At 48.5% G+C, this 23,489-nt stretch overlaps 1 protein-coding gene across 1 annotated transcript in view; it reads left to right on the top strand.

The window, feature by feature from the left end:
• Nucleotides 1–1,981: 1,981 nt before the first annotated feature.
• Nucleotides 1,982–23,489, top strand: part of LOC116523366 (protein phosphatase Slingshot homolog 2-like) — a 36,925-nt gene continuing 15,417 nt past the window's right edge. Inside the window, exons 1-9 of the mRNA XM_032238467.1 lie at nucleotides 1,982–2,108; nucleotides 6,368–6,436; nucleotides 7,095–7,160; nucleotides 9,994–10,188; nucleotides 13,175–13,268; nucleotides 14,401–14,529; nucleotides 16,002–16,048; nucleotides 17,786–17,932; nucleotides 19,459–19,659. Coding sequence (XP_032094358.1) covers nucleotides 2,029–2,108; nucleotides 6,368–6,436; nucleotides 7,095–7,160; nucleotides 9,994–10,188; nucleotides 13,175–13,268; nucleotides 14,401–14,529; nucleotides 16,002–16,048; nucleotides 17,786–17,932; nucleotides 19,459–19,659 — 1,028 coding nt within the window. The 5' untranslated portion in view covers nucleotides 1,982–2,028. The remainder of the gene's footprint in view (nucleotides 2,109–6,367; nucleotides 6,437–7,094; nucleotides 7,161–9,993; nucleotides 10,189–13,174; nucleotides 13,269–14,400; nucleotides 14,530–16,001; nucleotides 16,049–17,785; nucleotides 17,933–19,458; nucleotides 19,660–23,489) is intronic.

Here is a 23,489-nt window from a genome sequence, read left to right as displayed (position 1 = left end):
CTGTCCTTCCTTCCTTCCTTCCTTCCTTCCTTCCTTCCTTCCTTCCTTCCTTCCTTCCTTCCTTCCTTCCTTTCTGATTGTCAGGAGATTTCCTGCCTAGGCAGGGTGTGGGACTAGATGACCTCCAAGGTCCCTTCCAACTCTGTTATTCTATTCTATTCATTGCTGCTTCTACTCTAATAGCTATTCTATTTTTATTCTCTTCTATCTGGGGCAAGAAAGGTTGTAAAAATGGGGCAGGATTCACTTAACAACGGTCTTGCCTAGCAGTGGCAATTTTGGGCTCGATTTTGGTCACACGCCGAGGACTCCCCGTAGATGAAAACTTAGCTGGCAGCCAGGGTGGGCAAACGCATCAGACGACCCGCGGTGACTTCCGCCTCCACTTGTGGCTTCTTGGCTGAGAATAAGTGTGTGTGTGTGGGGTGAAGCCTAATTGTGGGGTTCAACATGATTGGGGTTGGAGCCCCGCTTTGCCAGTCGCCCCTCAAGGGAGAAGCTCGGGGGGGGGGGCAACACACACGACAGATTCACCCTTAATTCCTGCAAAAAAAATAGCATCTGCTATGACGTTCTTCCTTGGGCATCTTCTGCCTGGCGGGCACCTCGTGGGTGAACTTCCTCTCGCCTTCTTGGAAGTGACTTGCGCTCCTTGGTGCCCCTTTGGTGCCCGCTGTGTCACTGTTGCTGTGGCCGTTACATCCGGGGTGGAGGGAACCTCTGTACGCGTATCTCTCTCTCACCCTCCGTGTGCGGTTCTCCTTTGAAGCTGGGCACCCACCACGGGGTGAGTTCTTCCAGCTGTTCTGGTTTTGAGTGAAAGGAGAATGTTTGGAGGTCAGGGTTGGCATTGAGGGCACTGAGAAGGGTGGTTTTCTTGCAGATGTTTCGTGGCCAAGCTAGGTAACGCCATCAGTGCTAGAAGGGTGGGGGGAGGAGGAGAAAGAGGAGGAAAAAGAAGAGGAGGAAGGGAAGGGGAGAAGGAGAAAGAAGAGAAGGAAGAGAAGGACAAAGAAGAGGAGGAGGAGAAAGAGGAGGAGGAGGAGGAAGGGGAGGAGAAAAGAGGAGGAGGAGGAGAAAGGGGAGAAAGAAGAAGAGGAGAGGATAAGGGATAAAAGGAGTGAGGATGGGATGTGAAGGAGGGAGGGAAGGAGGAGAAGAAAAGGAGGAGGAGGTGAAAGAGGAGAAGGAAGGGGGAGGAAGGGAAGGAGAAACGAGGAGGAGAAAGGAGAAGAAGAAAAGGGGGAGAAAGAAGAGGAGAAGGAGAAAGTAGAGGAGGAGAAAGAGGAGGAGGAGGAAGGGGGGAGAAAGGGAAGAGAAAGGGAAGGAAGAGGAGAAGAGGTGCAGAAGGAGAAAGAAGAAGAGGTGAAAGAGGAGGAAGAGGGAGGGAGGGAAGGAGGAGAAAGAAAAGGAGGAAAGAGAGAAAGAAGAAGAGGAGGGGGAGGGAGGGAGGGAAGGAGGGAAAGAGGAGGTGAAAAGAGGAGGAGGAGAAAGGAGGAGAAGAAAAGGAGGAGGAGGAAGGGGGAGAAAGAAGAGGAGGAGGAAGGGAAGGAGGAGGAGAAGAGAAGAAAAGGAGGAGGAGAAAGAACAGGAGGAGAAGGAGAAAGAGGAGAAGGAGGAAGGGGGGAGGAAGGGAAGGAGGAGGAGGAAGATTATGGAGTCCTTGGTGTTCTCTGAGCTTTGTGGTTTTCTTGCAGACATTTCATTACCAAACTGGGTAATCAGTGATTCCTGCCTTCCTTCCTTCCTTCCTTCCTTCCTTCCTTCCTTCCTTCCTTCCATCCATCCATCCATCCATCCATCCATCCACATCCATTCACGTTTTTAAAGAAGAGATTTGACAAACCTTTTGTCGGGAAGGGTCTTGGGTCTCCTGTTTGAGTAAGGGGGGGTGGTGGTGGACTAGAAGACCTCCAAGGTCCCTTCCCGTGATTCCGTTGTTAACCGTAAGCCGCCTCTCTTGGCCTCCCCCCCCCTCCTTCCTAGGCGGTGAGACTGGAAAGCAGCTATCAGAACCGCACCCGTTACATGGTGGTGGTCTCGACCAATGGCCGGCAGGACACGGAGGAGAGCATCGTCCTGGGGGTGGACTTCTCGTCCAATGACAGGTGAGTCATTCTGAAGGATCCTGCTGGACAGCGCCCCCTCCCTCCGAGGCAGGGGAATGCAACCTCGGCCCCTTTAAGACCAGCGGACTTCAACTCCCAGAATTCCCCAGGCAGCCCAGCTGCCTGGGGAATTCTGGGAGTTGAAGTCCGCCGGTCAAGGTTGAAAAACATGGCTTTCGGTTGCGATTATTAGCTGAATCGCACCCAATTTTTGCGACCTTTTTCGCAACGGTTGTTAAGCGCGTCACTCTCATTCAATGACCCCCCCACTTTGTCGTGATTCGAATGCGGCTCCACCGTATCAGCTTTGCCCACTCACACCAATTGCCATCATGGGACTGCTGCAACCGTCTTAAATCCACGCCAGGGGCCCATCTTGATGATGTGACCGGGGGGGGGGGATCCTGCATGGTGGTTGTAAGTGTGAGGACCAGGTTGTAAGTGCGTGGACCAGGTCGTAAGACCCTTTTCCCAGGGCCTTTGTAAGTTCACATGGTCGCTTCAACGGATGTGGGAGGGGAAATGTTGTGCAATGGTCGTAAGTGCGAGGACCAGGTTGTAATGCGAGGACCAGGTCTTAATTCCCTTTTCTCACGGCCATTGTAACTTTGCCTGGTCGCTTCAACAGAAGTGGGAGGGGAATGCTGTGTGATGGTCGTAAGTATGAGGACCAGGTCCCCTTTCCCAAAGCCATTATAACTTCATTCAGTCGCTTCAACGGAAGTGGGAGGGGGAATGCTGTGTGATGGTCGTAAGCGCGAGGACCAGGTCCCTTTTCCCAAAGCCATTATAACTTCACCCAGTCGCTTCAATGGAAGTGGGAGGAGAAATGTTGTGCGATGGTCATAAATGCGAGGACCAGGTCATAATGCGAGGACCAGGTCTTAATTCCCTTTTCCCAGAGCCATTATAACTACCTGGGCGCTTCAACAGAAGTGGGAGGGGAATGCTGTGTGATGGTCGTAAGCGCGAGGACCAGGTCCCTTTTCCCAAAGCCATTATAACTTCACCCAGTCGCTTCAACGGAGGTGGGAGGGGAATGCTGTGTGATGGTCGTAAGCGCGAGGACCAGATCATGTCCCGTGACAATGGAGTATCACGGTGATGGCTAAACCTTTTTGCCGTCATGTGCTGAAAACGCACGCACGAGTCCCTTTGATTTCTCACACCCATAATGCCATGCAACCCCCATAATGTGACACCCCTATGCGCACTCTCCCCCGTCCCCCCCCCCCTTGTGCCCCATTTTGGGCCTAGTAGGCGCCTCTGCAGCCTCCTGGGAGCAAAAAAGAGACTGCGGAGAGGCGGCACAGCGTACCCCCCCCCGGTTCCTCCCCCCGTGCATGCACACACAATCCTCTGCGCATGTTTGCGCATCTCTCACATGCACCCCGCGCATGCACAGCAGACAACCGAAGACCCGCTGGTGAACGCCTGCGCGGTGGAGCTGAGCTGGGGCAACAGCTCAGGTGCCCACCGAGGGGGCTGTGCTTGCCACAGCTTTGCCACCACAGGAGGAGCATGAAAGGAAAGAAGGAGGTGGCAGGAGAAGGGGAAACCAGCCTCCCTGGCTGCCAACCCTGGGGATATTTTTAGGGACGTTCTCCTGTCCTGCCCTGCCCCCCCCCTTCCTCCAAAGACCCCAGCAACAAGGCTAAATCGAGGCTGGAAATTCGAAGCAGGTCAGGAGGGACGGCCAGACGGCTAGACACATGGGGGGGGGGCAAACTCCCCCCCCCCCCCCCCCAAGCTGGACCAAAATCAAGGTCAAGGAAACAACTTAGGACAGAAAGACCTTTCCTCCCTCTTCGGATCAAGCTGGAAAAATAAAATCAGCCGTAACACAAAGTGCATTAAATAAGCTGAACTAAAATCAGCAGTAACAAGTAATAATAAAAATAAGCTGAAATAAAATCGGCGGCCACATAAAGTGAATAAAAAATAAATAGGAGCTGGAATAAAATCAGCAGTCACAAATAATCTGAATTTAAAAAATAAACAAGGTGAAAATAAACCAGCGGCAACGTAAATAAAGTGAATAAAAAATAAATAGGAGCTGGAATAAAATCAGCAGTCACAAATCATCTGAATTTAAAAAATAAACAAGGTGAAAATAAACCAGCGGCAACGTAAATAAAGTGAATAAAAAAATAAACAGAAGCTGAAATATAATCAGCAGTAATAAATAATGTGAATAAAATAAATAAATCAGTGGAAGCAAAATCAGCGGTAACCAATATAGTGAATAAAAAATTAAAAGCTGAAAAAAATCAGCAATGAATATTGTGAATTCAAAAATAAATAAAAGCTGAAACAAAATCAGCAGTAACATAGTTAAGTGAATAAAACCAGCTGCTTTTATTCGCATATTTACCTTAACCGCTGATTTTTGTTTTTAAATGATATTTTTGAACCTCAAAATCTCAGGCCAATTCACAATGAGAAAAAAAAAAATCAGGGCCCATCGAATTCTTTTTTTTTTTTAAGGAACTTAAAAAGTCTAACTAGTTCTCGATATTAAGTATTCTATCATCTGTTGAGTTAATCCAGTCACTAATTACCGATAAAACTACTGCTTCATAATATAGTTTAAAATTGGGTAATTTCAAACCTCCTCTCTCACGCACATCTTGCATTATTTTTAGTTTTTATTCTCGGCTTCTTCTCTGCCCATACAAATTTATTAATTCCCTTCTGCCATTCTAGCAAATTCACATCTTTTTTAAGTATTGGTATCATTTGAAAAAGAAATAAAAATTTAGGTAGAATATTCATTTTCACTGCTGCTATCCTTCCCAGCAGAGATAATTGTAATTTCTCCCAATTTTTCATCTCTGTCTGTATGCTGCGCCATAGTGGTCTCATAATTATACTTACATAGCTTCCCATTTGAGGTTGAAATATATACTCCTAAATATTTGACCTTTTTAACTATTCCACATCCTGTCATTCCTTCTAAGTCTTCCCTTTTTTTAGTGTTCATATTTGTAACTAGCATCTTTGTTTTCCCTACATTTATTTTAAATCCGGACACTTGGCTGTATTGATTAATCCTATTCATTAAAACCTTACTAGATTCCTGTGGTTGGGTTAATGTTATAACCAAATCATCCACGAAAACACGTACTCTATATTCTTGATGCCTAATCTTGATTCCCTGTAAATCATCTGAACCCCGTATTTTCTTCAACAATAGTTCCAAAGTTATGATAAACAATAATGGGGATAAGGGACAAGTCGATTTTAAATGAGTCTGTTAAGCTTCCATTGACTATGATTTGATCTGTTTGTTCCTGATATATTGCTTTAATTGATTGTAAAAAACGCTCTCCTATTTGCATTTTTTGCATTATTTTCAATAAAAATTGCCAATTCACTCGATCAAAGGCTTTCTCGGCATCTAGAAATATAAGCGCAGCAGGGATTTGGTTATTCTTTCCCAAATATTCCAGTATATTAACAATTTGTCTTACATTATTTCTCATTTGTCTCCTTTGTATAAAACCTATTGGATCATTATGAATCAATTGCTCTAATAACCAACATTAACCTATTCGCTAGTATTTTGGTAAAAATTTTATAATCTATATTAAGTAAAAATCAGGGTGCATCAAATTCTTTTTTTTTTTAAGGAACTTAAAAAGGCTAACTAGTTCTCGACTTACGACCACAATTGAAGCCAAGCGTTCCGCTACTAAGCAAGACAATTGTGACGTTATGAAATACATTTAATAATACATGATAACAAAAAATATAAATGAGTTGTCCTCCATTTTGCAACCCTTTTTTGCCAGTGGTTCTTCAGCGAATCGCTGAGGTTGTTAAGTGAATCCTGCCGTTGTTAAGCGAAACCTATTGACAGAAGCCAGCTGGGAAGGTCCCAAATGGCCATTACATGATCTCCGGACGCTACAACTATTGAATATCCATGCCAGTCGCCAATTAAAATTGCCTAAAATTTAATCCCATGACGGTAGGGTATCGTGTTGGTCATAAGTGCGAGGACTGGTCCTCAATCCCTTTCGACAGTACCGTTGTAAGTTGGAGAGGTCATTAATAAAATAGTTGTGAGTCGAGGATTTGCTGAAGGATTTACCTGCGTGTCGCATGGCCCTGAGACTGGAGTCGCTTACACACAATTGTGTCTCACATCCCTGGAGACAAAACAGGCTCTTTCTTGCGTGGGTGAAACTTTGGTCCTGGGTTCAAGTCTCTGAGGTTGCTAAATGCTTCAACCTTCCTTTTTATTGCTCCTGCAGCACGGTTTGCACAATGGGATTGGTCCTGCCCCTCTGGAGCGATGCGCTCATCCATTTGGACGGGGATGGGTAAGTACTGGGTCTCCCCTGAGCTTAGGAAACAGCCCTCCCTTCCACCTGGCACCCACATTTTCTCCCTCAACAGCACTGGGGTAGCCTACGGCAGTGTTTCTCAACTTTAGCCACTTTAAGAGGGGTGGGCTTCCATTCCCAGAATCCCCCAGCCAGCATGCTTTAAGAGGGGTGGGCTTCCACTCCCAGAATCCCCCATCCAGCAGGCTTTAAGAGGGGAGGACTTCCACTCCCAGAATCCCCCAGCCAGAATGCTTTAAGAGGGGAGGACTTCCACTCCCAGAATCCCACATCCAGCAGGCTTTAAAAGGGGAGGACTTCCACTCCCAGAATCCCCCAGCCAGCCTTGATTTCAGAGGGGAGGACTTCCACTCCCAGAATCCCCCAGCCAGCCTTGATTTCAGAGGGGAGGACTTCCACTCCCAGAATCCCCCAGCCAGCCTTGATTTCAGAGGGGAGGACTTCCACTCCCAGAATCCCCCAGCCAGCCTTGATTTCAGAGGGGAGGGCTTCCACCACAGGGGGAGGGGGAGAGCATAAACTTTCCCAACCTCCTTAACTTTTAAGCTCAATTGTTTGAAGCGTCCAAGGAGAAAAACTCTTGTTAAAAATGTGGAGGAGTTCAAAGGTTTCAGACCCCCTTCTCTTTCTACAGCGGCTTCAGCGTCTCCACCGACAATCGGATCCACATCTTCAAACCGGTGTCCGTGCAGGCCATGTGGTGAGTCCGTTTCTGCGTCTCTGGCCACGCTGCAAGCCTATGCGCACACTAGGAACAGGCTCCAGCTGTTCTTCTGCCCCACTGATGTCCGACTCTGTAGGCAGCTGATAACTGTCAGACGGCTCTGGCCCCCTCTGAATCAAACTCCTGGTCCCGACAAAAAACCCTTTTACTAATTGGCTGTGAATTCTGCTCCTTCCCATCCATCAAAGTCTTTCAAGGGAGGATTTACGGTCACAGACCTCATCTGGCTTGGAGAGCTGCCAGGCCGATGTCTGCAGAACTTGTTAAGGAGCCTCGGAGAGTCACGAAACAATTAAGTGAACTAATGGTCTCCTGCAAACTCCACTCCCCTGGCACTCCCTCTTTTATTCCTTCTGGGAGGGGCCATTCACCGTCCACCTGTGGCCTTACTCCCAAGTGAAACTACTTGTCTCCTGCAAACTCCACTCCCCTTTTGCTCCTCTTTTATTCCCTCTGGGAGGGGCCATTCACCGTCCACCTGCGGCCTTACTCCCAAGTCGACCCCTGTTCTTTAGCTGTTCCCTTTGTCTGGCCATTCTGTGCATGCGCACACTGGGAACAGGCTCCACCTGTTCTTCTGCCCCACTGATCTCTGACTCCGAAGGCAGCTGATAACTGTCAGACAGCCCTGGCCCCCTCTCTGCCTCCGACACAGAGCCCTCATCCGAGCCTTCCCCAGACTCCAGGACTGGCCCAGGTTCCTCCCCAACCCTCCTCACTGTCTGAATCTGCTGCCAGCTCCACAGACCACTGGCGGATCAAAACAGCTTTCACCGTCTCCTCCACCCCTTCTCCTTTTCCGGGAGAGCCCCCACCCTTCTCCCACCTTCAGGGAAAGCTTTACCCCATTTGAGGTCACCTGCTATTTTTGTATTCCGAGAAAGCCAGCGGTGACCTTCGTGGGAATAAGAGAGGAGACGGTTCATCCAGCTTTCCTTCCCTTGGCATGGGTTCATTTTGGAGGGTGGCAGTCAGGTGCGCCGGGGACCAAGTCCATGCCAAGCGTTTAACATGGCTGTCGTGTTTACGTGATGTTTTCATTGAATCCACATCTCCCAACACCACCACTAGCCCCAGTCGCCCTCTGCCTTTGCAGCAAAAGCAGACTGATGACGTTCCCTAGTTGGGTCACGAAAGGTCTGCAAGAAAACAACCATGCTCAGAGAACACCAAGGGCTTTGTCTTCCGCCTCCCCTGCTCCTCCTCCTCCTCCACCGTCATCAGTATGAAAAATGCCCACCCTTGTCCTACACTCTACACACCCCACTCCCTCTAGCACTGATGACGTTCCCTAGTTGGGTTTTGAAACGTCTTTGAGAAAACCACCCAGCTCAGAGAGAACCAAGGACCCCACAGTCATCGTCTTCCTCTCCCTCCTCCTCCTCTTCCTCCTCTCCACACACCCCACTCCCTTCTAGCACTGATGTTGTTATCTAGTTGGGTCTTGAAATGTCTGCCAGAAAACCACCCAGCTCAGAGAACACCAAGGACCCCACAGTCCTTCCTCCTCTTCCCCCTCCCTTCTCCTCCTCTCCCTCTTCCTCCTCCTCCTCCTTCACTTCCTCCTCTCCACAAACCCTTCTCCCTTCTAACCCTGATGATGTTGTTCTCTAGTTGGGCCATCAAAAGTCTGCAAGAAAACCAGCTCAGAGAGCACCAAGGGTACCACTTCAGTACCCCTTTCCTTCTCCTCTTCCTCCTCCTCCTCCTCCTCCTCCTCCTCCCTGCAAACCCCTCTCCCTTCTAGCATTGATGATGTACCCTAGCTGGATAATGAAACGTCTACCAGAAAACCACCCAGCTCAGAGAGCACCAAGGACCACTTCACTAGCCCTTCCCTTCTCCTCTTCCTCCTCCTTCCTTCGCTTCCTCTTCCCTCCTCCTCCACAGTCCTTTTTCTCCTTTTCCTTCTCCTCCCCACAAACCCCCTCTCCCTTCTAGCACTGATGACGTTCCCTAGCTGGGTCATGAAAGGTCTTCAAGAAAACCACCCAGCTCAGAGAGCACTAAGGACACTACAGTCCGTCCTCCCCTTCCTCCTACCTTCTCCTCCTCTCCCTCCTCCTCCTCCCCTCCTCCTCCTCCTCCTCCCTGCAAACCCCTCTCCCTTCTAGCATTGATGATGTTCCCTGGCTGGATAATGAAACTTCTGCCAGAAAACCATCCAGCTCAGAGAGCACCAAGGACCACTTCACTAGCCCTTCCCTTCTCCTCTTCCTCCTCCTTCCTTCGCTTCCTCTTCCCTCCTCCTCCACAGTCCTTTTTCTCCTTTTCCTTCTCCTCCCCACAAACCCCCTCTCCCTTCTAGCACTGATGACGTTCCCTAGTTGGGTCATGAAAGGCCTGAAAGAAAACAGCCCAGCTCAGAGAGCACCAAGGACCCCACAGTCCTCCTCCCCTTCCTCCTACCTTCTCCTCCTCTCCCTCCTCCTGCTCCCCTCCTCCTTTCCACAAACCTCTCTCCCTTCTAGCACTGATGTTGTTCCCTAGTTGGGTCGTGAAAGGCCCGCAAGAAAACCGCCCAGCTCAGAGAGCCCCAAGGACCCCACAGTCCTCCTCCCCTTCCTCCTACCTCCTCCTCCTCTCCCTCCTCCTCCTCCTCCCCTCCTCTTCCTCCTCCTCCTCTCCACAAACCTCTCTCCCTTCTAGCACTGATGTTGTTCCCTAGTTGGGTCGTGAAAGGCCCGCAAGAAAACAGCCCAGCTCAGAGAGCCCCAAGGACCCCCACAGACCCTCCCTGAGCTACAAATATTTCCCTTTACTCAACCATCTCCTCTGTCCTCTCTCTTCCCCCCACCCCACCCCCCAGGTCAGCCCTGCAGAGCCTACACAAAGCCTGCGAAGTGGCCCGCGTCCACAACTACTACCCGGGCAGCCTATTCCTCACCTGGGTCAGCTACTACGAGAGCCACATCAACTCCGACCAGTCCTCGGTCAACGAGTGGAACGCCATGCAGGATGTCCAGTCCCACCGCCCAGATTCCCCGGCGCTCTTCACAGACGTGTAAGTAGATCGGGGGGGGGGGGGAGAGGGGGCTGCTAGGAAGGGGGGGGAAAGGTCGAGGTGGTGCAATGGTTAGGGTGCAGTACTGCAGGCCACTTCAGCTGGCTGTTATCTGCAGTTCAGCGGTTCTAATCTCACCGGCTCAAGGTTGACTCAGCCTTCCATCCTTCCGAGGTGGGTGAAATGAGGACCCAGACTGTGGGGGGCCATATGCTGACTCTGTAAACCGCTTAGAGAGGGCTGAAAGCCCTATGAAGCGGTATATAAGTCTAACTGCTATTGCTATTGCTATTTGACTTGACTTCTGACCCCAAAACGGAGCTAAACTGTTGCTAAACATTTGTTAAAAGAGAGTTCTGCCCCATTTTACGACCTTTCTTGCCACAATCACTAAGTGAATCACTGCAACAGTTAAGCGAATCACACGGTTGTTAAGTGAATCGGGCTTCTTTCTCCCCCCCCCCCCGCCAAACGGACTTTGTGGGTTAGAAGGTCACAAAAGTGGATCGCGTGACCTTGGTCGTAAATGCGAACCAGATGTGCCAATAAATATGAACCGGTTCCCAAGCCTCTGGGTTTTGATCATGTGACAAGTGGGGATGCTGCAGTGAAAAATGAAAGCACCCCACCACCCCCGGCCCAAAGCATCTGCACACACACACACACCCTTTTGGCCGAACTCTCCTGCCCCTTCCTGGCTGTCTGGACATTTATGGCACCGGCTGGGCTCCGTTTGGAGTCGCCCGGCAGCTTTCATCCCCTTGGGGCTATTTTTAAAGCCGGCGATAGATCCAGAGAGGCTGCCGGAATGCACGGAGGTCATTTCTTGGTGCCATATAAGGAAACCTGGACGGCTCACACCTCTCCAGGAACGGTAAAGGATGCGGAAAGGAGGCTGGAGCTAACGCGTTGCCAGATGCCCTTATCCGTGCAGGGCCAGGAGGCCACGAAACGGACCCTGTGGTTATTCCAGGGATGCCGCCCATCGCCTTCCTAAAATTTCCACCCTCGAATGTAAGAGTAGGAAAGAGGGGAGGAATGGGAAGAAGAGGGGAAGGGTAAAGGGGAGGAAGGGGAAGGAGAGAAGGGAAAGGAGAGGAGGAAGGAAGGAAGGAGAGAAGAAAGAGAAGAAAGGGGGGTAGGAAGGAGGGAAGGAAGAAGAGAAGGAGAGAAGAAAGGAGGGAAGGAAGGAAGGAATGTAGGAGAGAAGGAAGGAGGAAAGGAAGGGGGAAAGGGAGGAGAGAAGGAGAAAAGAAAGGAGGGAAGGAAGGAAGGAGGGAAGGAAGGAGAGAAGGAGGGAAGGGGAAGGAGGGAGGGAAGGAAGGGGAGTAGGAGAGAAGAAACGAGGGAAGGAAAGAGGGAGGGAGGGAAGGGGAAGGAGGGAGGGAAGGAAGGGGAGTAGGAGAGAAGAAAGGAGGGAAGGAAGGAGGGAATGTAGGAGAGAAGGGGGGAAGGAAGGAGGAAAGGAAGGGGGAAAGGAAGGAGAGAAGGAGAAAAGAAAGGAGGGAAGGAAGGAAGGAGGGAAGGAGAGAAGGAGGGAAGGGGAAGGAGGGAAGGAAGGGGAGTAGGAGAGAAGAAACGAGGGAAGGAAAGAGGGAGGGAGGGAAGAAGAAGTAGGACCGTTGTAAGATAAGATGGATCTATGGGATGTTAAAAAAGCAATCTTCAAGTATATTGTTAACAGTAGGGAAAAATTGTTATAAATACATATTATTAATAACAGTTATGAGATCATATAATTGTGAATGTATATATGAAATTGATAAAATAAAATAATTTTTAAAAATTAAATTAAAATAAAATAAAATAAATAATGTCCCCCCCCCCAAAAAAAATTTCCACCCTCTGACCTTGAACCCAGAGGAGAAACGGCCGTTGGGTTCATTGACTTTTTTTCCTTCGAGTTACGGCGGGGGGGGGGGGGTCCTCACCTTACAACCGCAAAGGAGACCCTGGATTTCTGTGGCTAAGCCAGACGGGTGTTAAAAGTTTGAGTTTGGCCCCGTTTTAAAGAGCTTCCTCACCACTGCGTTTCAAGCGAACCGCCGGAGTCCTTAAGTTAGTGGCACGGTTGTTAAATGAATCACTGCAGTTCGTCACTTGGTTGTTAAGCGAATCTGGCTTCCCCCCCCGTAGACGTCACTCGTTGGAAGGGATCGCGTGACCCCCAGAACATTGCGACCGTCATAAATATGAGTTATTTGTCAAGTGTCGGGCATTTTACTCATGGGGGAATGCCTCAACGGTCACCAGTGTGAGAAACATAAGATATACTTTTTTCAGTGCCGTTGCCATTTTGGTCGCTAAGTGAACCGTTGTAAGTCGAGGACCGCTGTATGTGGCTTCCACACTCAACCGAGGGACTCCTGGCCATAGCTTCTAGAACGATAAAAACCATTTAAAGAACCATCAAAACAATAAAAGCATCCATAAAATAAATCAATATGGGACACTGTGGCTCAGGGGCCAAGATGCTGAGCTTGTCGATCAGAAAGGTCGGCAGTTTGGCGGTTCGAATCCCCAGCGCCGCGTAACGGAGTGAGCTCCCGTGACTTGTCCCAGCTTCTGCCAACCTAGCAGTTCGAAAGCGCGTAAGAAATGCAAGTGGAAAAATAGGAACCACCTTTGGTAGGAAGGGAACAGCGTTTCATGCTCCTTCGGGCGTTGAGTCATGCCGGCCACATGACCATGGAGACGTCTTTGGACAGTGCTGGCTCTTCGGCTTTGAAACGGGGATGAGCAGCGCCCCCTAGAGTCGGGAACGACTGGCAGATATGTTCCTGGGAAGCTTTACCTTTACCTTAAAATAAATTAAGTTGAATGCATAGATGCCGACCACGGATGCGCCAGAGGGAAAGGGAACCGGGAAAGGAAGAGGTTGTGGGGTGCTGTCAGATTCTGCGCCCCTTTCCGACCCCCGAGGCCCTTCCTCGCCCACGTCCATTTCCTCCCCCTGATTTCCCCCTTGTGGCTTCCCTCCTTTCAGCCCCACGGAGCGCGAGCGGACAGAACGCTTGATCAAGACCAAGCTGCGAGAGATTATGATGCAGAAGGATCTGGAGAACATCACGTCCAAGGAGGTGAGTGGGGTGGGAAGGGAGACCTTTGTGGATCAGGGAACGGGCGCTCTTTGGCTAGTCTCCATCAACGGATAGAAACTAGCCAAGGAGGGAGGAAGAGAGAGAAAGAGAAGGAGAGAGGATAGGAAGGAGAAGAAAGAGGGTAGAAGTAGAGGAGAAGGAAGGGAAGGAAGAAGGGGAAGGAGAAGAGGAAGGAAGGAAGTAGAGAAGGAAGGGAGGGAGAAAAGAAAAGAAAGAGAAAATAAAGTGAGATGTGGAGGAGAGGTAGGGGAAGAAGAAAGAGGTAAGGAGAGGTGGGTGGGTGGGTGGGAGGAAGAGAGAAAAAGAGAAGGAGAGAGGGTAGGAAGGAGAAGAAAGAGGGTAGGAGTAGGGGAGAGGTAAGGGAAGGAAGAAGGGGAAGGAGAGGAGGAAGGAAGGAAGTAGAGAAGGAAGGGAGGGAGAAAGGAAAAGAAAGAGAAAACAAGGTGGTGTCTTAGCAGGTGCGAAGGATGGTAAACAAGGCATTTTAAACTATACTTTATAACCTTTTAAATGGAATAACAATCGTATAAGAATGGCAAAGAAAAAGAATAACTATGTGACTGTACACCTATAACTGTATGTAAGAGAATAAATGACAGTAAAAATATAAAGCACAATATAGGTAAATAATATTTGGTCATAAGTAGCTAAGTATAAATAAATAAAGAATTGTACATGGATAACGAATAAGGGGACCATGAATGCAAGATAGAAATGTATAGAAGGGAAAACACTAACTGTATTTTATTTTAAATTGTTTTGCCTGTTTTATTTAAAATATTTCATTTTTAAATTACTTGTTTATTTTTTAATTTATTTTTGCAAAAAATGTTTTGGGAAAGCCGAGTCCTCTTCCATTAAGGCTGCCTCAATTTAGAACTGATGATAAATTTCCTGACAGTGAGAACAATTAACCAGTGGAACAACTTCCCACCAGAAGTTGTAGATGCTCCAACACTGGAAGTCTTTAAGAAGATGTTGGAGAGCCATTTGTCTGAAGTGGCGTAGGGTTTCTTGCCTAAGCAGGGGGTTGGACTAGAAGGCCTCCAAGGTCCCTTCCAACTCTGTTATTTTATTACATTCTATTATCTCTCACTCCTTCCCACCCCAGATCCGAACGGAGCTGGAAATGCAGATGGCATGCAACCTGCGCGAATTTAAGGAATTCATTGACAATGAAATGATCGTCATTCTGGGCCAGATGGACAGCCCCACGCAGATCTTCGACCACGTCTTTCTGGTGAGGCTTTCCTGCCACAGGACAGAGGAGTTCTCTTTTTCAGTCTCACACAAATTTACCCCTCACTTCCAGTTCCACTAGTGAAACCGCTTCCAAAGTTGGAGTAAATTCCCCAAAATTGATTCATGGGTTACGATTCTGCGTGGAGCGTGGTAGAACGGATAGTTCAGTTTTGGAAGAATTGTACAACTTAGATCAGGGGTGTCCACTTTAAGATCTGTGGACTTCAATTCCCAGAATCCTCCGGCCAGCATGCTTTAAGAGGGGAGGGCTTCCACTCCCAGAATCCCCCATCCAGCCTGCTTTAAGAGGGATGGACTCCCACTCCCAGAATCCCCCATCCAGCCTGCTTTAAGAGGGGTGGGCTTCCACTCCCAGAATCCCCCATCCAGCCTGCTTTAAGAGGGGTGGGCTTCCACTCCCAGAATCCCCCATCCAGCCTGCTTTAAGAGGGGTGGGCTTCCACTCCCAGAATCCCCCAGCCAGCCTGCTTTAAGAGGGGTGGGCTTCCACTCCCAGAATCCCCCATCCAGCATGCTTTAAGAGGGGAGGGCTTCCACTCCCAGAATCCCCCATCCAGCCTGCTTTAAGAGGGGTGGGCTTCCACTCCCAGAATCCCCCAGCCAGCCTGCTTTAAGAGGGATGGACGTCCACTCCCAGAATCCCCCAGCCAGCATGCTTTAAGAGGGGTGGACTCCCACTCCCAGAATCCCCCAGCCAGCCTGCTTTAAGAGGGGTGGGCTTCCACTCCCAGAATCCCCCAGCCAGCATGCTTTAAGAGGGGAGGACTTCCACTCCCAGAATCCCCCAGCCAGCCTGCTTTAAGAGGGGAGGACTTCCACTCCCAGAATCCCCCAGCCAGCCTGCTTTAAGAGGGGAGGACTTCCACTCCCAGAATCCCCCAGCCAGCCTGCTTTAAGAGGAGTGGGCTTCTACTTCCAGAATCCCCCAGCCAGCCGGCTTTAAGAGGGATGGACTTCCACTCCCAGAATCCCCCAGCCAGCATGCTTTAAGAGGGGTGGGCTTCCACTCCCAGAATCCCCCAGCCAGCCTGCTTTAAGAGGGGTGGGCTTCCACTCCCAGAATCCCCCAGCCAGCCTGCTTTAAGAGGGGTGGGCTTCCACTCCCAGAATCCCCCAGCCAGCATACCAATCTCTGTAAACCTCGGGGACTTTAAAACCTGTGAACTACAACTCCCAGAGTTCCTTGCGGCCTGAGGGATTCTGGGAGTTGAAGTCCACCCTTTTCAAAACTGCTGAAGTTGAGAATCTCTGGGTAATTTTGCACAGTATCTGAGACCAATCGGAAGGCAACAACGCTCCAAAGAATTCTTAGCCGGCAGTTTCGAATATTTCCGTCCCCTGATATCGCCATGTTTGGCATTTTTTAAATTATTACTATTATTACTCGCGTGACCAGCCACGCTCTCGGCTGACGTGACAACTGTTGTGTTTTCTCGCCCGCTTCTGCAGGGTTCGGAGTGGAACGCCTCCAACCTGGAAGAATTGCAAACCAGAGGGTGAGTTGTTAGGGTTGGGATTCAAAAATTTTAGACATCGGTTGTCTGCCCTCCGGTTGCTGGGTGGGCGTGGCCCACTTGGCCTCCTGCACCATGGGGCGGGTGGGGGGGCATTTTTGCCTATTTCTGAACTTCTGGGAGGCCCGTTTTTCCCCCTCCCAGGGACTCTGCGCGGGCCCCGTTCTTACCTGGCATCCAAAACGGGCTGCGTGGAGACTCCTGGGAGGGGAAAGGGGTGGGCGCGGCCAGCCAGTCCTTCCAACTACCAGTTTGGCGACCCAGATGTAAAATTAGCATCCGAACCGCCTGAATCCCACCGCTGGTGAGTTGGCCGTGAAAATTGTCCTCACGACAACACAAGCTTTGGTCTTTTGCATTCCCATATGCCTTTCCTTCTCTCTGCCCGTCCGATTGGGAACAGCAGGAAGCCGCCACCAACTCCTGAAGCTCTTTTTTTGCTATATTTATAAATATGTTTGCACAGAGACCAGCCGGGGCTTATCTTATCCTTGGCTGTTGCCAAACTCCCTGCAGGAAAAGGGTTCCCAGGCTGAAAAAGGAGGTTACGCCAAAGGGGAAGAAGTGTGATGGGCTCCCAAGGACATTTGCAACATCTGCAGGGAGGAGGGGCACAGATACTTTCACACCTGCATCTCTATTGGAGGCACTTGGTCCTCATCCCTCCCTGTAGCAAAGGGAGAGTAACTGCACCCAAGGCCAGAAGGGTGGGGGGTTTGTTTGTTTTGTTATTTGCTTGCTTATTTATATGTTTATTTGTTTACTTTGGAGTATGAGGTCTAGTAATATTTCTCTTTGTCTGAAGTGCTTTCTTGCCTTAAGCAGGGGGTTGGACTAGAAGACCTCCATGGTCCCTTCCAACTCTGTTAGTGTATTCTTTTCTATTCTATTTCTTTTCTATTCTATTCTATTTATATTCTATTCTATTCTTTTCTATTCTATTCTATTTCTGTTCTGTTCTATTTCTATTCTGTTCTTATTTCTATTCTATTCTATTCATTTCTATTTCTATTCTGTTCTATTCTATTTCTACTCTATTCATTTCTATTTCTATTCTATTCTATTTCTGTTCTATTCTAATTCTATTCTAATTCTATTCTATTTATGTTCTATTTCTATTATATTTCTATTCTGTTCTATTCTGTTTCTATTCTATTTCTATTCTATTCATTTCTATTTCTATTCTGTTCTATTTCTATTCTATTTCTGTTCTCTTCTCTTCTATTTCTATTCATTTCTATTTCTATTCTATTCTGTTCTGTTCTGTTCTATTCTAATTCTATTCTATTTCTGTTCTATTTCTATTCTATTTCTATTCTGTTCTATTTCTATTCTATTTCTATTCTATTGATTTCTTTCTATTCTATTCTATTTCTGTTCTATTCTAATTCTATTCTAATTCTATTCTATTTCTGTTCTATTTCTATTCTATTTCTGTTCTATTCTATTTCTATTCTATTTCTATTCTATTGATTTCTATTTCTATTCTATTCTATTTCTGTTCTATTCTAATTCTATTCTATTCTATTCTATTCTATTTCTGTTCTATTTCTATTCTGTTCTATTCTATTTCTATTCTATTTCTATTCTATTCATTTCTATTTCTATTTCTATTTCTATTGTATTCTATTCTATATTATATTCTCTTCTTTGTATAAACAATAAAGGCAGGATGCAAACAAAGAAACGAGCAATGCAACCCCTCCCATTTCCCTGCAGGGTGAGGTATATTCTGAACGTCACTCGTGAAATTGATAATTTCTTCCCGGGAGTTTTCGAATACCACAATATCCGAGTTTACGACGAAGAGGCGACGGATCTGCTGGCTTACTGGAACGACACCTACAAGTTCATCTCCAAAGCAAAGTGAGTCCCTTCTTGCTGGCTTCCTTTTGGGTCTGCAATTCATTCGGCCTCTCGTGGTGGCTTCCAATTTATTGGGCAGTGTAGAATCACTCAAGAGCCGGGGCGGAGCGACTCCCAGAATTCCTGGCTGAGGGATTCTGGGAGTTGAAGTCCACAAGTCTTAAAGCAAAGCTGGCTGAGGGATTCTGGGAGTTGAAGTCCACAAGTCTTAAAGTTGCCAAGATTGGAGACCCCTGATTTAAACTACAGCCAAATGGCTGAAGCAGGAGGAGGGAATTCCATCTGGTTAGGGAAATCAAGACTTGGGGTGCTGATCCCTCACTTTTGGGAAACACAGCTCTGACACAGACTCCGGTGTGTGTAAGTTGGTAGATTTCGGTCCTGCTTTTCTGCCTATGAGATCAAAATGGCAAGATAGATGGATAGAGGCCGACAGGCAAACGAAAGAGAGAGGTAATGGAGAGACAGACACAGACAGACAGATAGATAGATATACACGGACAGACAGACAAACCCATATAGACAAAGAAAGATAGATGAGAGAGAGAGAGATTGTAGATTAGATAGATGGACGGACGGATGGACAGACGGATGGATGGATATAGACAGACGGACGGACAGATGAGAAAGAAAGAGATTGCAGATAGACAGACAGACAGACCTGATGGATGGTTGGAATATATAGATATATTGGATGGATGGATGGATGGATGGATGGATGGATGGATGGATGGATGGATGGATGGATGGATATATAGAGAGAGGGACAGACGGATGAGAGAGATTGCAGACAGACAGATAGACAGGCAGACTGCATGGATGGATGGATGGAATAGATAGCTATAGGATGGATGGATGGAGATATAGAGGGACAGACAGATGAAAGAGAGAGATTGCAGATAGACAAATAGACAGATAAACAGGCAGATATATAGATGGATGCAATAGATGGATGGATGGATGGATGGATGGATGGATGGATGGAATAGATAGATATAGGATGGATGGAGATATAGAGGGACAGACAGATGAAAGAGAGAGATTGCAGATAGACAAATAGACATATAAACAGGCAGACTGGTTGTTTGGATGGATGGATGGATGGATGGATGGATGGATGCAAGCAATAGATATATAGATATAGGGGGGGAGGGGATGGATGAGTGGATGGAAGGATGTAGGCAGAGGGACAGACAGGCAGACGGAAGAGAGAGATTGCAGAAAGACGGACGGACGGATGGATAGATATAGACAGATGAACAGTCAGATAGATGAGAAAGAGAATGCAAATAGACAGATAGACACAGACAGACAGACATGATGGATGGATGAATGGATAGTAGGTATATAGAGGGACAGACAGACAGACAGTTCGGTGGACGGATGGATGAGAGATGGACAGATGGGCTGGGTAGGTGGACGGATGGACGGACAGGCAGGCGCCGGGCAATGGCCAGAACCTTCCCTCCTTGTGGACGTGATGCGCTGACCCTCTTCTCTTTCCTTCCCTCCTGCCATGCCCCCAGGAAGAACGGCTCCAAGTGCCTGGTCCACTGCAAGATGGGGGTCAGCCGGTCGGCCTCCACCGTCATCGCCTACGCCATGAAGGAGTACGGCTGGAACCTCGACCGGGCCTACGATTACGTCAAGGACCGCCGCACCGTCACCAAGCCCAACCCCAGCTTCATGCGCCAGCTGGAAGAGTACCAGGGCATCCTCCTGGCCAGGTGGGCACAGGCGGCTGGAACGGGGGCTGGGGGGGCCCACACACACACCCACACACACGGTTGTACTTCTGCAAGGAGCCTTCGACGTACAACAGTTCATTTAGTGCAGTGTTTCTCAACCTTGGCGACTTTAAGTCCTGTGGACTTCAACTCCCAGAATCCCCCAGCCAGCACAGCTGGCTGGGGGATTCTGGGAGTTGAAGTCCACAGGACTTAAAGTCGCCAAGGTTGAGAAACACTGATTTAGTGACTGTTCGGAGTTTACAACCGCCCTGGGGGGAAAAAGGGACCGTGTTTCACACTTACGACCGCTGCAGCATCCCTGCGGTCACATGATCAAAATTCAGCCGGTTGGCCACTGACTCGTATTTATGACGGTTGCAGCGTCCGGGGGTCACGCGATCCCCTTTTGCGACCAGCTGACGAGCAAAGTCAGTGGGCGGAAGCCGGATTCACTTAACAACCAGGTTACTAGCTTAACAACCACAGTGCTTCGCTTGACAACTGTGTTGCTAAGGTAATACCGTAGCTGCAGCGATTCACTTAATAAACGTGGCGAGAAAGGTCGTAAAACGAAGTGAAGCTCACTTAGTGACCATCTCACTCAGCAAGGGAAATTTTGGGGCTCCGTTGTGGTCATACGTTGAGGACTGCCCGTAACCCCTAGTCCTGGCAACTGACTCACCTATATGACGGTTGCCAAGTGTCCCCGGGGGGGGGTGTCACGTGATCCCTTTTTGTGAACCTCTGACCAGCAAAGTCAATGGGGTGGCCAGATTCACTTTTAACAACCGGGTGACTCACTTAACGACTGCAGTGATTCACTTAACAATGGTGAGAAGAAAGGTTGTAAAAGGAGGCAAAACTCACTTAGCAATAGACTTTTGGGGCTCGGTTGTGGTCATAAGTAGAGGACGACCTGTATAGGGTCGTCCTCAAGCGTGGGGTTGGACTAGAAGACCTCCCAGGCCCCTTCCCTTCTTTTATTCTGTTATTATTCTCCTACTAGCCGATAACCAAACGTAATTTCTAATGTTGGATTTTCCCCCTTACCGGAGGGAGCCCCCTCGTGGAGAAGTGTGAAGCCGTTGGCAACTCCACTGCGCTGTACAGTAGAAGCCGTTTTGCAGCAGTACAGTAGAAGCCGCACAACAGGCTGTATCGTAACAGAATGCACACCCCGAGGGTGTGTGAGGGGTGTCTTACCCCCACAGTATTTCTCTCCAGGGTGTAAGTCCTCTGTGTTGCAAGTTTGGTTGAAATTGCTCAAGGCGTTCCAGAGTTATGCTGGTACACACACAGACAGAGACACACACGGCCGTGTTTATATCTATATATAGATATAGATTTCTCATGCAACCTCCCCCCTCCGGGCTTGTGTTTGTAACAGGAGCCACAATCTTTGGCAACTTGTTTTGTGTTTCCAGTGACCAGACTCCCCGTTTCCAGCCACGTGGCTGTCAGGTGCCCCCGGGGGGGGTCTCGGATATCAGGGGGTTTCGAAAGGGTGTTTTGAAGGAGCAGCTGGCCAGAAACGAGACCGGAGGGAAGGAATTTGAAACGGGCCAGAGATGGGCTGGCTCCCATCCGAAGGCTTCACAGTTTGGCCAATCTCAATGCGGCCGTTGCGAAGGAGGAAGCTCCTTTCAGAATGCAGAATGGGAGGAGAACCTTAAAAGGTCCTCCAGTCCACCCCGCTGCCCAAGCAGGAGAGTCCACATCGTTTCAAACAAAAGGAAGGTTGTCCAACCTGTTCTTAAAAGCACCCACAACTTCTGGAGGCAATTTCTGTTCCACTGGTTAATTGTTCCCACTGTCAGGAAATTCCTCCTCATTTCTAAGTTGCTTCTCTCCTTGATTAGTTTCCACCCATTGCTGCTTCTCCTGCCCTGAGGTGCTTTGGAGAAGTTGTTGAACCCCCCCTTCTTTTGGGGGGAAGCCCCTTAGGTATTGGAAGATGCTATCATGTCAACCTATTACCTCTTTTCATTAAACTAGACATCCCCAATTCCAGCAACTGTTTTTCATACCTTTTAGCCTTTAACACAATAACAGGCTGGAAGGGACCTTGGAGATCTTCTAGTCCAACCCCTTGCCTAGGCAGGAAACCCTATACTGTTTCAGACAAATGGCTATCCAGCATCTTCTTAAAGACTTCCAGTGTTGGGGCATTCACAACTTCTGGAGGCAACTTCTGTTCCACTGATTAATTGTTCCCACTGTCAGGAAATTTCTCCTCAGTTCTAAGTTGCTTCTCTCCTTGATTAGTTTCCACCCATTGCTTCTTGTTCTGCCCTCAGGTGCCCTGGAGAACAGCTTGACTCCCTCTTCTTTGGGGCAGCCCCTGAGATATTGGAAGGCTGCTATCCTGTCTCCCCTCGTCCTTCTTTTCATTTAACTAGACATATCCAGTTCCTGCAACCGTTCTTCATATGTTTTAGTCTCCAGTCCCCTAATCCTCTTTGTTGCTCTTCTCTGCACTCTTTCCGGAGTTTCCGCATCTTTTTTTATATTGTGGTGACCACTGTCAGGAAATTCCTCCTTATTTCTAGGTTCTTTTCTCCTTGACTATTTGCTTCTTGTCCTGCCTTCAGGTGCTTTGGAGAATAGGTTGACACCCACCCCCTTCATCTCTATTGCAGCCCCTCAAATATTGGAAGACTGCTCTTATGTCACCCACAAGAATATCTTATGTTCTCAACCTCTCTAGTTTTGGTCACCCACATTATAAAAAAGATGCGGAGACTCTGGAAAGAGTGCAGAGAAGAGCAAGAAAGAGGATTGGGGGACTAGAGGCTAAAACGTAGGAAGAACGGTTGCAGGAACTGGGTATGTCTAGTTTAATGAAAAGAAGGACCAGAGGAGACATGATAGCACTCTTCCAATATCTGAGGGGTTGCCCCAAAGAAGAGGAAGTCAAGCTACTCTCCAAGGCAGCCAAAGGCCAGAAAAGGAAGAATGGATGGAAACTGACCAAGGAGAGATTCGACCTGGAAATAAGGAGGAATTTTCTGATAGGGAGAACAATCAACCCATGGAAGAGAAATTGCTTTGTGAAGTTGTGGGAGCTTCATCCCTGGAGGCTTTCAAGAAGAGACTGGACTGCCATCTGTCAGAACTGCTGTAGTCGGGTCTCCTGCTTGGGGCCAGAGGGGTTGGACTAGATGACCTCCAAGGTGCCTTCCAACTCTGTTAATCTGAATAAAGAGACTTTGGGAAAAATGCAAAGAGGAGCAAAGAAGATGATTAAAGGCCTGGAGACTAAAACGTATTGAAGAATGGTTGCAGGATTTGGGTATGGCCAATGTAGAGAAGAGAAGGACCAGGGGAGACACAAGAGTAGCATTCCAGTATCTGAGGGGCTGCCCCAGAGAGGAGGAAGGGGTCAAGCTATTCTCCAAGGCACCTGAAGGCCAGATGAGGAAGAATGGATGGAAACGGACCAAGGAGAGATTCAACCTGGAAATAAGGAGGAACTTTCTGACAGTGAGAGCAATCAACCCATGGAACAGAAGTTCAGAAGTTCTGGGAGCTTCATCCCTGGAAGAGGGAAGAGACTGGACTGAAATGCCCAGAAAACAGCCTGTCAAGGATCCTTAAAACAATCCAAAAACAAGCCATTTGGGGCCAATTTCTGGGCTGTTTTCAGGGGTTGGGCTAGAGGACCTCCAAGGTCCCTTCCAACTCTGTCAATCTAATCTAAATCCTTCCGTTTCCCACCACCACCACCACCATCTAGTCAGAGCTGAAGAAGCTTCTTGGCTGAGAAGCGAAACGTCTTCAGAGAAAGAGAAACCCCTGGTGGGCAGCCAGAGGGTCCTTGGGCTGAC

Source organism: Thamnophis elegans, unplaced genomic scaffold, assembly GCF_009769535.1.
Source record: "Thamnophis elegans isolate rThaEle1 unplaced genomic scaffold, rThaEle1.pri scaffold_216_arrow_ctg1, whole genome shotgun sequence".
Lineage (NCBI taxonomy): Eukaryota > Metazoa > Chordata > Lepidosauria > Squamata > Colubridae > Thamnophis > Thamnophis elegans.
The sequence above is the reverse complement of the archived record's forward strand: the minus strand, read 5'-3'. Positions and strand labels throughout refer to the sequence as shown.